Consider the following 15152-nt stretch of genomic DNA (forward strand, 5'->3'; position numbering starts at 1 on the left):
CCTGTTTTAAAAAGGTCAGCATTCCTTTTTGTAAACACAGATAATTTATTCTTCAACCGGTTGTCAGCTAGTGTTATCAATAAGCACTGCTCTTTCCTTCCTCTCTCATATACAGATGACTATGTAGATATTTATGTGCTTATTAAGAAGACAAAACATGTAGTGTTTAGGCATAAAGTTGTGTATACGCTGAAAACAGTTCTCAAAAAAGTTCATGTCAATTCTTAATTGAAATCTTCTATGCTTTGTGTGCTCACTCCTTACAATCATTTGAGCAAACAAGTTTTAGGATAAGTACGAAAGTTACTTAGAGGTACACTGGTGGGGGGAAAAGTGCATTTTTTTGCATTACTTTCTGTATTGGGCTATGTGCACAAACTTGAATAAAAAGCAAAAGGTGGCTTGAATACAGGCAAGTACTTGAATCAAAATACTTGGTGCTATTCTGGGTTAAATTAAGCAGATTAGGACTCAGTTTCAATTTTCACATTACATCGGTGTAAACTATAAAGAGGGTGAAAAACTTTACACTGAAAACATTCGAGTAATGATGATTCACCTGTTTTATGTAGCCTACCACCAAGGAAGAAGAGGCGATACATTTCTCAAATGCAGTTAGAGAGTATTTGCACGCTTATCTTCAGGAGGTATTCACACAAATTTTAAAATGAAAGAAAATGGACATACCTTGAAAATTTTGGTGACACTTAGCTGTGTTAGAGCCAAAGCTCTCATAAGTTATATATATGGCACTTGTGCCATAAGACATAGCAAGAGATCTCAAGTAAGATAAAAGCAGTTATACCACTGATGTTATTTCTCTCTTTTGCTGTGAACCAGTCAGAGCACCAGAACAATGTATAACCATTTATTCAGAGTAACCCAACACCTGGAAAATGGCCTGCATACGTAATTTGGCATCTTCATTTCAAATTTTGAAAGAACAGCTATTCACTCAAAATATATCAGTTGGTGTTTTTTGTTTTTGTTTGTTTGTTTGTTTGTTTGGTTTGTTTTGTTTTGTTGTTTTTGCTTTTTTGTTGTTTTTTTTTGTTTTGGTTTTGTTTTGGTTTGTTTTTTTTTAACTTAATTGCATGTTCTAATTGAAAGACACCATATGTAAGTGGCAATTTCCACAAACTGGCCTTTTCTGTTTGCATAACTGTGTCTTCCTAATCTTGGTTTTAACACTATCCATTACACTCACTTTCTAATGGAAAGATACCACTTAGGGCATTGGTTAATGTGTATCTGATCATTGGAAACACAAAGCAGGGTGTTTGAGTTGATTAACAGCTGAGTGTGGGCATTGCAAAGTAGTTATAAAATGCTAGTTAAGATCTGTCTTTCTTGGGTCACTGATCTGAAATGCTTCCAGGCACAGAGAGGTAGATAAAACAATCTGGCTACAGCTACATTTGCAGAACAAATGTTGCAGTCTTCCTGACCAATTAAGCAAATGGTGAAGTGAATAGGAACTGTATGTTTAGCTGAATATTTCCCCCACAGGAAGAAGATACAGCGTCTTCAACATGCTCAATCATGCAAATGTGAGCAGAAGAGGCAAGAAAAGGGGATTTACATATTACCATCAAGTGTACCTGCAAACTGCTTGTCACCATTTCCTCGACTACCAAACCGGGTGACTATTTTCCCGTTTGGCTGGAAGATGAAGACGCAGCATGCTTTATTGTCCACTACAATGATGTGTCCATTACGATCCACAGAAACACCTTTAGGGCCCATGAGCTTTCCAGACCCAATTTTGGCCTAAAAAACACAAAACAGGAAAATATGTTGGCGTGATAGAAATAAATTAGTACAGGTCAAAGATTGTATTACAGGCACACAGCAGGACAGAGAGACATTTTTGTCATCAAAAGTTTCCCAGAGGGAAGTGATTGTTTTTATCAGCTCTTAATGTGTGCTTCATAATTTTCTCTTCAGCTGAAAACAAAGACTTTCTCTATGTCCTTTCTAGAGTGGGAAATCTGCCACCTCAGCAACTGAGTCCAAATGTGCAACTCATGAGAAGCACGATCATCAGCTTCGGGCGTCTTGATAAACTACAGCATCTATCAGAATCCAGCACAAATGGCTGTATAGCCAGCAGCAGTGTACCCCAGGGTAGGCAGAGAGGCATAAAGGACTTCTGCCTCCCATTACCTACTATTCCTGAGTCCAACAACCACCTCGTTAGGGACTGGAAAATACACCTTTACAACTGCCTGCTACATTGAAGCAGTCAGAGCTCACTCTTGGAACCTCAGAGCTGGGTGGGGTGTGCATGATGTCCTCTGCTGCCTTCCTTGGGTGAATGAGACACCATGCAGCTTCTGAATGCTCTTGGAAAGAATTTGAGCAGAGCTAAAGCTTAGGCTAACCTCTAGATCCAAGGGAGATTGTTTCTCCTGCTGCTTAGACACGTGAAGTGTCAGATGAAACCTGCAAGGGAGATAGGATCATGCTGCCAAACAGCAAATAAAGTAATCTTTGAAACGCTAAACAAATCAAAGCTTGCTCCTGTCTTAGGTAAATAAAGTGATTTCCATTATTTTAAATAGGCCCTGTGACTACCAAAACATCTGCCAGCATAATCAGCTTCAGGAGGGGAACTGTATACAATATTCCACATTGTATCAATGGAAAAACCTTCAGTGGAGGTGAGGTGGATTTCACACACAGTGAATTATTGGAAAAGGCTAGAGAGCTGTCAAAATAAATCAGAAAAATCTAGAAGCATTCTTTAGTAGGATCAAAAAGAAGGGGATCTAAGCACAGCATCCCATCCAGCCCAGAGCAAGCAGAAATAGAGGCAAAGCCTGCAAAAACCCTACCTGGCATATACCCAAGAAGATTCTCGGATCACCTTGCAACCCATTTCACATTTTTCATCATTCTGCTCTTTTTTCAGGCAGAGATTCTAGAAACTGGTTTAATCTACACAAAATCAGTAGAGTTTTGACCTTTCAGTTAAAAAGATGTTTATAAAAATGCCACCTAGTGCAAGTGGTGAGGAGTAGCTGAAGCTCTGTTAGTCTGTGACTGTCAAGATGGGACAGATTACAGGGCATGGAGAAGATTCATTACCTAATTAATTTCTCTCAGTTCCCTAATGTTTTCAAAGCAAACAACCGTGTTAATATCTGAAGGAGCAAAAGCACGCTTAGTAAACCCCATGCTCCTATTCCACGGTACATTCTCACGGCTGGGGTTGCAGGTAAAAATAGGAGCCATCCCCAAATAAAGGCATCTAGGCTGCCTAAGGCTGTCTGGTACCAAGTCACCAGAGTTACTACACAATCTCTTTCAGTCCTAATAAAGAAAACTCCAGGGAGTAAGTCTTGCAGCTTCAAGACTATGCTTAGCCAACATGCAATGATCATGTGTCTGTTTTATGTTCAGGTACACACACTGTTATAAATTGCTAAATATTTAGGGAAAAAACACCTAATTAAATCATGCTAAAGTATCCCCAGGGAAACCTGTTAAGCATGGCTTTGTGTTCACCAGGGGAAAGATGTGAGCGGATCTACAAAATGTATTCAGGTTTGCATAACAACAAAGCAGCAAAAACATAAACCAAATGCAAATCAGTAGATTTATTTCCTCTGGGGTGATTAAATCATATTCCCTTCTTTCCTCTGGGATGCCTGTGTGTCTGCTTGCTCACTGCACCATGTCCTTACCATCTTTCCAGGATTCTTACGGAAAAGTGACTCAGACCCATGAGTACAGTGTCTTCCTGCCCATACAAATACATATGAAAAAAAAAATTAATAAGTCACGTACTACATTGATGGGCACCCAGTGCTGAGAAGAGTAATAAAAATCGCTATTGTTGGGCCAGGATTTAAAATATAATTTGCAGGCAGCAATAAATTATGCCCAGCTAGAGTTTGCAGTGCTTTTTACTAAAAATCTCTGTTTCCAGTTTAGATCAAAATATGCTGATGACACATTACTGGGTCTAGCTGAACATACGCTTTGTATATTTTTATTTCAGAAGGTTTCTTAGAATTATAGGTTCGATTATTTAGAACAGAACATTATGAAACCCAGTCACTCCTGTTAAGTGTATGAATGGAAGTATTTTCAGACTTTTCTGCCATTAGAAAAGAATAAAGCGTAATGAATCATCTCAACCCTTAATACAAATAATGTGTTTAATTGAATTCAGTCAAGGACATTATGTCCCTTATTTTGCAGGCTCTTATGAATTTAGACTGGTTTTCAAATATGTGTTTATAAGGTCACACTGCCCGGGCAGAAAATATTCTACTGTGGTATATTCCTAGAGGTAAAAAAATCAGCTAGCCTATATAAAAATTTATAAAGCCTTTTCCACTGCATAAGTAGGTGTGTTAGGTCTTTACGTTTAACTCTACCAATCTTGCTGCCTGAAAGGTTCACAATTGTCAGGATTGAAAGACTTTCAACATACCACCCTTCCTGTTTGGGAACTTCCCTAATACAGAGATATGACTTTGTCACACATTGCAATGTCACACAATAAAAGGATTTATCACTCATATGACTGTCTTAATTCAACTGTCACCACTTAACCACACTCTCCACAGAACTATTCCTATCTGAACATGCAACCAGCTCCAAGCAGCTCCCCTCTTAATTCTACTAATGAGACAAGAAAAAAGAAAAGTCTGACAGATAAAATGTTTCCTTTCATCTTTTCCCCCTGTTCTAAACTTGATCTTAACTTGACTTGCAGCTCTGTTTGGCTGATAACGAGCTATCTTAGATACAACCCTTCAGGACTAGAAAGTCATTCCCTCCCCGAAGGCCCACGAATCACTCTCTTGGCCCTGTTCTCCAGTTCCTTCACTAGGTTTGAACACCACCACTGCTCCAGAAGCTGATACTGCCCCAATTCCTAAGACCCTATCTGAGGCTAAATTTACCATTCACAGGATAATACAGCCTTTCATTTTAAGAGAGCTGTGTTTTGGTGTAACCTTAGATTAGGGTTTTTCCACTGCATTATGCAAGTTTTACAGCCTTGAGAAAACGGAGCTCTGTCTCTGTTGCTACCAGTGACTGAGGAAGGTGACACTTTTCTGCCTGGCAGTGGAGGTTTCTGGGCTGAGTCAGCTCAGTGCTGTCATCAGGAAGATGCCCAGGCCTGGCTGTAGGGAAAATTTGCCTTCTAGCTCACATGACCACTGAAATGCTGCTAAGAGAGACTAAGTGTAAGTAAACACAGAAAGAAGGGGACAACAACAAAAACTGATAGATTATTTTCAGAACAGCCCCCCGATAATGCTGAGTTAACAGCTAGGAGACCACCTGCATCAGAGACCATATACACTGACTTGCAGGTACAGTCCTTTGAAGGAAAACAACATTATCCCTTTAGTTATCTCTCTGTATCTTAGCAAGCGTTGCCCAATTTAATCTGACAAAGCCCCTGGAAGAATTACCATTGCCAACTCACAAGAAATTACAAGGCTCTGCCCAGATTCCCACAGGCTGGATCTCTTATATCTGTGTCTTGTGCTTCAACTATATGATTATGCCCGCCCTCCATATATAAAATGCTCTAAAAATATTTGTATATTTTTCTGTCATAAATATAGCCTGTTGCATTCAATCTAAAAATACTATTTTGTATCACTGATGTTTCATCTCTCATTTAATCAGTCTAGTCCCAAGAACTATAAAGTCCAATGCATTAACTTGCATTAACCACACAAACTTTGCCAACTTTACATAGCTCTTTTAAGCCAACAAAAACGTTGACTAAAAACAAAGCTAGGCTTCACATCAGGGGAACTACCTTAATAATTCATTGTTTTCAATATCTGTCTCCCTGCTGGTAGTGTATAGCACACAGGGTCCTGGCCCCTCCAGAGCCATGGCTTTTTTCTCCAGAGCTGGCACCATCCAAAATGCTGGATTTACAGCATGCCTTAAGAAGGAAGAAAAACAAGCCCTCCATGCTCTGTGTCCAGTTCAAGCCAATCCACATTAAAGATGTTAATAATTATTTGAAATACAGTTAGGTTACTCAGAGTATTTGGATTCTTAACTAAATTACATCTTTCTTTGGTTTTGTTTTGGTGCCTTCATTTCATTCAAGGACTTCAGCCAAAACCAAGGTTTTCTTGTGTAGCTGTACGTTTTCAAAACTACTTGACAAGGAAAAATCACATACTCTCTGCAAATGCAAGTCATTTGTATTTTTTTAACACTTGCATCGCATATTAGTATTGGTCTATTTTAATCTCAAGTCTACACTTTTAAAAGTATACACTTCTGTTTCCCAGATGGAAGTCACTGAGGACTTATGCAAGCAAATTTGCTTATTTGCTGTAGCACTTGTCACTTTGCAAAGACTACTCAAAGGAAGGCCATTTCTTTGTACACACAAAAGCAGCTCAGGACCTGAGCATTCTTGACATTAGGCTGCCAGAAAATTAGCTAAACAGGCAACTTCTCTCCAATGCAAGACTCCAGCACTAAGTAACTATGGTAGAAATTTCCCTGCAGGTTCTTTATCTCACTGAACAGTGTGTACTCCTGATTTCAGGTATAGGTGGCTACTTCTGGCATGCATCGCCAGACTCGGTAACATTCTTTCAGAGAACAGCACCAAACCGAGGCAACCTTTAATTCTCTCTGGAATTGCACCTCAATCTGAGCAAAATAAATATTGCCAGTTGGCAATCATCAGTGTAGTGTAGTAGCTGCCTTCTTATTTTACTCCTATTAAAGGGAAATGAGAGGTGCGCTTTCCTCAGAACTTCTGATTTCTGAAACTGAAAACATTATTACTGCCTTTCAGTTTTCCCAGTGCACATCACCCCATCCAAAACACTCCTGTCTATGCTGTAGCACTGGAACAACATCCTGGGTTGCCCTTCGTTGCACTTATTACCAATAGGATCATACATGAATTATACACTTGATTTGCTGAAACGTATGGAGTAAATAGTGGAAATCATCATCAGTCTGCTACCTTATTTTTCTCCTCCATACGTCACTGAAGAGCCTCATGTCCTCATAAGTTTTTATGTCTGTCTGTGTATATATACATATATTCACTCACTTTTCCGTATAATCAGAATACTAATGATATGAAGGTTGTTGAGCCAGTCCAGCTAGACTTGATTACATTAGCTATCCTTAACTATAAGTTACAGAAAGGCATCCAAGCACCTAGTACACAAACCTGTAAAATGAAACAAATCGTTTCTGTTTTGTATAACATTAGCATCACAGCTGTGACCTCTTCCTAATAATTATACAACACAGCTGGGTCATGGGTTTCCACATCACAACAATGGAATTTGTACTAAATTACAACCAAACTATGTAGTTTCTTGACAAAAAAAAAAAAAAAAAAAAATACTGTGCATTCCTTTGTAAAATGGATAAAACTCAGGAGATTTCACATGGTAACTCATACCTTAAATTTTCCATCTGATGAGAATATGCTAACCCATTTGTTATCATAATCTGCAATAATGATGTCACCACTGGGATGGACAGCCACTCCTGTTGGCCGCTGCAACTGGCCGGGAGACCTTCCTCGTATGCCAAAACGGCTTTTGAACTGACCATCATTGGAAAATATCTGTAACAGAAAACATTCATTTTAAAACTAAGTCTGCATGATAATATAATCTATTTCTTGGAGCTTAGATTTTAGCAAGTCACTAACGAACACCATAGTCAGCAGGAGAGTTAGGAACATGAAGCACTTTTTCATGGTCCATATTTGAAGGTGATATGCCTAATTCAAGAGACGGCTTCCACCTGGGCCCTAATTTCAAAATAAAGACGTTCTCTGCACTTACATTGCACTGTTTCTTCAGTGATCTCAAGGTACTTTACAAATATTAGTGAATTAAGTGTCACAATGTCCCTCTCAGCTGTAAGGAAGTGGTATCATTCCCATATTAGAAATGAGGAAACCGAGACACTGAGTGACTTGGCCACAGTCAAACACTAAGTCTGTAGAAAAAAATCGGAATGGAAGCTAAAAGAAAATTTCAAAATTTAATTATTTGACTTATGGATAAGTACTACGCCATTTCCTGAGAGATGCTTTAGCCACGCAAAATTCAGTCCACTGGTTGTGACCCCAGGCCAGGTAATTAGATACTGAAATTCCTCTGAAGTGGCTGCAAATTACAAAGTGTGAGGGTGCTGATGAATATTTGACTCGTGTCTCTTTGAAAAGGCCTGGAAATTAGTTCCTACTGCATGTGGCTTGCTGGTTCTCTGAATACATACTGAAGAACAAGCCATACACTGCTGCCATACATTGCCACCACATGGGCAGCCTGAAGACCGATGACAAATTGTTAATGGTAAAAAAGATACATGACAAGCAAAAGAAAAAACACAGCTTGATTTTTACACAGATTACAGAAGCCAAGAAATCATGGGCTAGGGGTGCGACTACAGAAAAGACTTGAACATTATATCAGACAGAAAAGTCAATTAAATAGACTAAAAGCCATTTGAATATGACATCTACATGTTTATTTTTGTATTTGTATTTGCTTAAGAAAATATATTTGTGGCACCTTGATCTAGATTTATATTTGGAAACACAGAGTGATAAATTTATAGCGTAAGATGAAATTTAAAAAAAGGCATTTTTGCAGATTATTGCACCACTTGTTTTATTCATTCATTGCCAAACATCATAAGGAAGGGAAATAAACACTGATATACATACTAGATACAGTGTAGATCTGAAAAAGATAGCTGCACGTCAAGAAGATGGATGATAATGGATGATAAACAAGTTGTGCTTCCTCTGCATTTTCCATATCTGCTTGAATTGTACAAAATACATCTTTCTTGGAGTACAAAGAAGGCAGAGGTGTGGGGTGGAGAGAAAAAGAATACTGGAAGTGGCATATCCTCATACCTGCACACACTGGTTGTTACTGTCTGCTATTAATACTTTTCCATTTGTAGATGCAGCTACACCTTGAAGATTTGTAAATTCCCCTTTGTTTCTTCCTTTGGTGCCTAAAATTGAACACAAAGCACATAAGAAATCGGGTTAAACAGGACTAAACAGTTAGGACCTAAATACCAACACATGCATTTATTCCATCCTTGATCTATAGATTTTTATTTTGAAGAGTTCATATCACTGCTACAAATTCAAAAAACTATCTCAGTAACAGATCCACAATTCTAAGTACAAGAAAGGATTGTTCCTACTCTTTGGCATGTATGCCATCTGAGCCTCCAACAACATAATTACCTCTTTGGCCTTCATAAATTAAAGTGTTTACAATCTGTCTCTTGTGTGAGGGAACTAGTAAAATGTTTCCTCATAAGTGACAGACTTTTTTGAAATTGTGGATTTTTGTTCAATTGAGAAGGCAATGGAAGGGGCAGTACTGTGGGAACATACAGACAGAGGCTAAGATAAGAACCTGAACAGATGACAAGGTTTTAGTACAATTAGCTAAATCTCCTCAGTGAAGCCACACAGTTGAGATAAAACATACAGGTGATCACTTTGGATGGGGCCATTTCAAGACAAGGAAGTTTCCTATTTACTCATATATGGTTTTCAGTCAGGCTTTAAAAATTGCCTTAGAAGGGAAACTCAGATGGAGAATTGGTTTTGAATGACTGGGACATGTGGACCGATGAAGACCAACTCCTGGACACTGAATGCTTCTGCAAACACCTTAGATTGTTCTAATAAAACAGTGTACACACACAGAGGTCCTATTTTTACCTGGGATAAATGCAACAGTGATTTACACAGAACTGTGAGTCTTTTCCCCAGTGTCTTAAGGGGATAAGGAGCTGTAAAATGTCAAATTTTCACAGGAGTTCATTAAGTTTAGGTGCCTCATTACTTAGGTGTTTGTTCTGAGACGTTCCAAGGAGAGTCACACAGCAAACTGATGTCTTTAAAAGGTCAGCCCTAAAGTGGCTGGTCCAAATTACACATGGAGCACAGGAACAGTATCCAAATTTCTGCTTTGTTTGTAAAGGAGGCTTAGGGGGTCTTTAGACAAGACTGCAGTTATGATCTTGGACCTCAAGGTTATTCATAATGAATGAATGAATTTTGAAACAAAAAGACTCTATAAGCTGTTCTTTCTAAGACTTGGATGCAGTGCTATTTTTCCTGGTGAATTATTTTTACAAGCATTTGCTGGCTGCATATCAGACATTAATTGGTTTCAGTATATGGTTTTAACTGAAAAACTTGCATTTTATTTTAGTCAGTCCAAAATATCCTGAAGCTTAGTGATTAAAACTGTTCTGACTGTGATGCCCAATATAAGACATGCATATTAGCTTTAATTTGTATTTAGCTTTCTTTAGGAATGTGTATGCTCTTAACAGCCCTTCTTTCTGCTGCGGTGATGGCTGTGGGATGCATATTTCCTGTCACTGGCTAACAGGGAACATTTAATTCCTCTGCAGTTGGTGCTGCAAGCATGTCTCTCTGTTTCAAGGCTTGTCTTATTGAACTCCATATGCTCCATCCTCTAAACAAGGCAAAAACTTCTCAATTTTTGTGCTGCAAGGGGAAAGTACATATTCAGAGAATAGTGAGTTACACACCAATTACATTACCCACACTTGTGGCATTTCTGTGTGTTCTTTTAATGAGCAGTGCCTGAGGGATGCATGCAGTAATTTTTTTCCACAATATGCTAATGATAAGTTTCCTTTTTGCCTTTTAGCCAAAGAGAATGGATGAAAAGGGAGAAACATTCCTTTTACTACTGAGAGTAAAGGGAAAACATTTGTTAGAAAAGAGGAGGCGTAAGCTAGAGCATCTGGAACCAACTAGCACAAACTTTATGGAATGTATGCTCTTTACCCTTGGAAAAATGTTCATGAAAGTAAAGGAATTTCATTTTTAATGATAAGAGAGACCTATATAAAGAGTTACTCAGAGTGTTCTTCAGTGGGACCTTGTAAACATACATCAAAGAAAAAATAGAAGAAATTACCCAGGAATGCCATAGTCACATTTCACAATAAGTTTAAGAAATAGTAATCTATTAGCACAGCATGCAGATGAAATGCAGCTCTATGCAACGTTCTTCTACACAGCTCTTTGCAGCTACTAAACCCATCACATAGGTCCCAATTTGCACACAGGCCTTTCTACAATCCCCTCTGCAAGTGGCACAAATTCCTCTGAAGAAGAGAGCTGAGGTTAGTGAAACACAGCTTCCTTCCTAACTTATGTTCAAGAGGAAAACAGGTAACTTTGAACTTTCTGATTTGAATAATTCACTATGCCAGCAAAGATCTGAATCCAAGCACTGGCAGTGGCAGCAGTTCCGATGATGAGAGGAAAGATTGCAGAAAAGCATGTCAGCCTCTGGAAAAGCGGGCTCCTGCAACTGTCTGTAATACCAAAGGATGACAGCTCCTTCCTGTAAGCAGAGATTCCTGCCTTATAAACATACCTGCCTAAAAAGAGTCTTCAGCAAATCTTTTACTGCAAGATACCACCTCTGTGTATCAAGGCACCCCGTGCTTTGTCTTCTCTTCTCTCAGTCATGGGCAGTCACCCATCATTCCTTAGCCTAGGGAGGCAACAAAATCTCAAATGCCCAGGGCTGGAACCAGAGGATGGTTGTGGGATCCTCACTGTGGTGTTTCCCAAGCAACTTGGTTTAGAGATGAAAGCCTGCACCTTGCGTGCCTGCCTCTGCCCTGCCTTTCCTCCCTCCCCGTTCTGACCTACTGTGGGGCACAAAGGAGGAAAAGACAGACATTTTACTACAACTTCTGTGGCAAGCTGCTGGGAACTGGGAGAGGACAGCAGAGTTTTCAAAAGGGGAAGGCTAAACAGTTATTAGAAAGCAGATCCATGGCCTGTGGAATAGCTCCTTTCACACCATCTTTGTACACAGATAATAAACAATCAGATTTGCCTTAGCCCTAATTCCTTCTGGGATTACTGACCGTAGCCTGCACAAACCAATTAATTTAGCTTTGAAGATATGCTTTCATCAAAAGGGTATCCATTTTCATCTCACTACAATCTAGCACACATAAAATGCTTCATAATTTCAATCTTTTATTCTTGCACAACAGAAGCCAGATTGAATCTCACCAAAAAGAAGGAAAAAAAATATCTAAAAGCCTGCTAACATCACAGCAGATGTTAAAAATTACATCATGTAGCTGCAATAAGAATCTGCTCTGTAGTGCTAGGCATCTGGACAAACCTGTTGTACAATGTACATTTTTGATGCTCATAGTAATAGAAGGAGTGTTTTTTGCTTTCTAAGTTTTAAAAATATGAATAATAACCTCCCTGCTTGCTACCCCAGATTTACCAGCTTCCTAAAACACAAAGAAAAACCATGTCACTGCCCTCAGCAGGAAGGGAATGGATACAGAGGAAAAAAAAGCCCTGCAGAAAGATTATCGATTAATGGAGAGACTTTAGAGGTTGCAAGTAGCCATAACCTGTTGTGTAAGTACCATTTTTTTCCTGCCTACACCACTTCAAATACTTCTTCTTGGACTGTTCTCTGCGTGGTACTGAAAAAAAAAAGGATAAAACTAAACAGCATGGAAATGTCTACATACATACTGCACAGACAGGCATCAGGGAGTTGTTTTCTTGTTCCCTAGCTTTGTTTTTTTTTTTTTTCCTCAGAGCACCAAAAGATACTTAGTCTAATCTTACACGTTATGAGAACGTGATGCCCTCTCTCATAACAGATACAGCTGAAACACAAAAGTCTCTGTAGTAAAACTGCACCGAATCAGATTGTTAACAAGCTATGTGCTTATTGTAAGATAAATGTCAGTGTTTCTAATCCAAGTTCCCATGCAAATCTAAGGTTTAAAATCAATCAGTCTGTTGAAGGCACACAATGTTTGTAACCTTTCAAGAGGAATGAATAATTCAGTAGGAACTCTGGCAGATACTCCCACACACTGTTGGTAGTGAAATTTGGGCTGATTTGTATTAATTTGCCTTACACATCATCTGTCCCGAAAAGCTTGGCCAAGACCACCTCCAAGACTTGCTTGTGCAGCAGAGCCCCTGTTGCCACAGCTAGGTATGCACAAACCCTACGTGTAGGTGCACCTCAGAAGCAGTTCTTTGCTAGTACAGCAGCAAAACCCCGAATGATATCAATCGAACCAAGACCGGGTCTCTGTTGTCAGGACATCAGATGCACTCAGGGGATTTTGCCAGCAATGTGACGGCAGAGTTCTTTATCCCCTGTCCAATACAGGTATGACTGCAAAACTATGCAATGTAGGCCTGGCCAGATTTCACACTGGCCATTGCAAACCCATAAAGAGTTCATGACAAGCCTCAGAGGGATTTGAGCTAATAAACTGGAAAATTAAATTCTATTTCCCCATTACTAGGTGTTCCTATTTGTACAGAAATATGAATTCTGTACAGAAAACATCTTGCTGTTTCATACTACTTATTAATGGGTTTGTTCCAGAGGTCTGAAATGGAGAATGAAGAACAACTGAATATTGTGTGTTGGAGGGGCCCTACACTACAGGGAACAACTACATGTACACATCCCTTCCTTCTCCAGTGCCCTTAGCCAGGCTGTCATTTGGCCAGGACAGGACCTTGCTGGAAAGGTAGAGAAGAGACGGGGGAATGGGAGGAAGCAGATGCTGCTTGCTACAGGGAGAAGGTTCCGCTGGACCATCCATATAAGGGGGTTAACTGCAGTTGGGAAAACATACGTTTTTTCAAGCATATGTGTACTCATATAACCCACTTGTATTTTTGTAAAAGCTCAAAAAGCTTTTTTTTTTTTTTTTTTTTTTTTTTAAATCTATGGGCAGACCTGTTCCTTTCAAACAGGACAATCCAATACAGAGTTTCAGGCAGAGGTCTTCAGAGAACATTAAAGAAGAAACACCTAATCAAGAATCTCTTTGCTTTCCCTAAGCCTGCTTTTAAACTGCACAAAAGCTATTATTACACAGGCCTTGTTCATGAGTTTTTATGTGGAGTAAATTCACAATAAGGCTCCTATTTGCTTTCAGAATTGGTAACAGACCAGAAGAAGGCATTCACACCTAGTAAGAAGGCTGACAGAAGGTACTGGTAAAGGCACATTTTTGGGGGGTTGTTTTTTTTTTTTTTTTAATCAGAGTGGATTACACACATTAAATGTACCAGCTAAACTTAGATGCTCAGTTACATGACTAAACTGACAACTAAACACAGTCTGAGGAAAAGGAAAATCGAACTTTCTAGTAGAGAGCCAGCTCTCCATCTGGCTGTATCTGATGCCAATCCCAAATATAAATAAATGAAGAGAAAAAGCAATTCAAGTGGGAAATAGCAACACTACTGCTAAACGGTGTCAAAGAACCCAGTCATGAAAAGTGCCAGAAGAGAAAAAATAACAAGGCATATGGCACAGCATGGCAGAGCTAGAGCACAGGATGGGTTCCTGGGCAGAGCAGCTAACTGATGCCACCCATGGCTCTTAATCCTCCTTTCGAGGACATGGGAGAGATTTACCAGGGAAGGTGGAAGTGGCTGACACTGTGAACATCCCTCACCTCCATTTACCTCTGCTCGGCATGGGTCTAAGGCACAAAAGCAGGGTTATGGAAACGAGCCTTCCCTCTCACTTCAGTGCTTTCCACTTCTAGAGGCAGCAAAAAACACTGTGAAACAATTATTTTCTGAGTACTATAAGCACATTCTTGTTTTCACTTGTATGAACTAAGTACATGCTACACAGATACTGCATGGACACACTCTTAGAGATCGCACCTGTTAAAAAAAAAAAAAAATAGGTTGAGGATATAAATTAATGAGAGAGAAGAGGAGGAAGTGAGAATTACTCTGTTCTTGTAAATAATGAATTACATGAACGTATGAATGTGCAGTCAATAGCTCGACCTTAAAATGTCTGAATAGAACCACATACCATTTTAAAAGCCATGAATAACACAGAATTGGCAAAAGATACAATGCACAATTCCCCATGAACAAAAGCACTTAACTGTACTAATGTTGTAGTAATGCTATCTCTCTTAATGCTAGCACAAGACCAATGTCCTGCTAGGAGCCGATCAATTTACTTGTGCATAAAAGCCCATATATCAGCATATACACAATAGCATACTTGGTATACTTGGATGCCCATAGGAATATTACAGTACGGTTC

At 39.2% G+C, this 15152-nt stretch overlaps 1 protein-coding gene across 8 annotated transcripts in view; it reads right to left on the minus strand.

Annotated features, from left to right (window-relative positions):
• The window catches only part of TRIM2 (tripartite motif containing 2), a 92143-nt gene that overhangs the window by 8469 nt on the left and 68522 nt on the right, over nt 1-15152 (minus strand). For all 8 annotated transcript variants that reach the window (XM_033007228.2, XM_033007226.2, XM_033007227.2 and 5 more), the window contains 3 exons: nt 8903-9006; nt 7427-7594; nt 1602-1770 (listed from right to left, as the gene is read on the minus strand). In XM_033007228.2, the coding sequence (XP_032863119.2) occupies nt 1602-1770; nt 7427-7594; nt 8903-9006 (441 nt within the window). The remainder of the gene's footprint in view (nt 1-1601; nt 1771-7426; nt 7595-8902; nt 9007-15152) is intronic.

Source organism: Tyto alba, unplaced genomic scaffold (genome assembly GCF_018691265.1).
Source record: "Tyto alba isolate M040663 unplaced genomic scaffold, T.alba_DEE_v4.0 Super-Scaffold_6, whole genome shotgun sequence".
In the NCBI taxonomy this organism is placed as follows: Eukaryota; Metazoa; Chordata; class Aves; order Strigiformes; family Tytonidae; genus Tyto; species Tyto alba.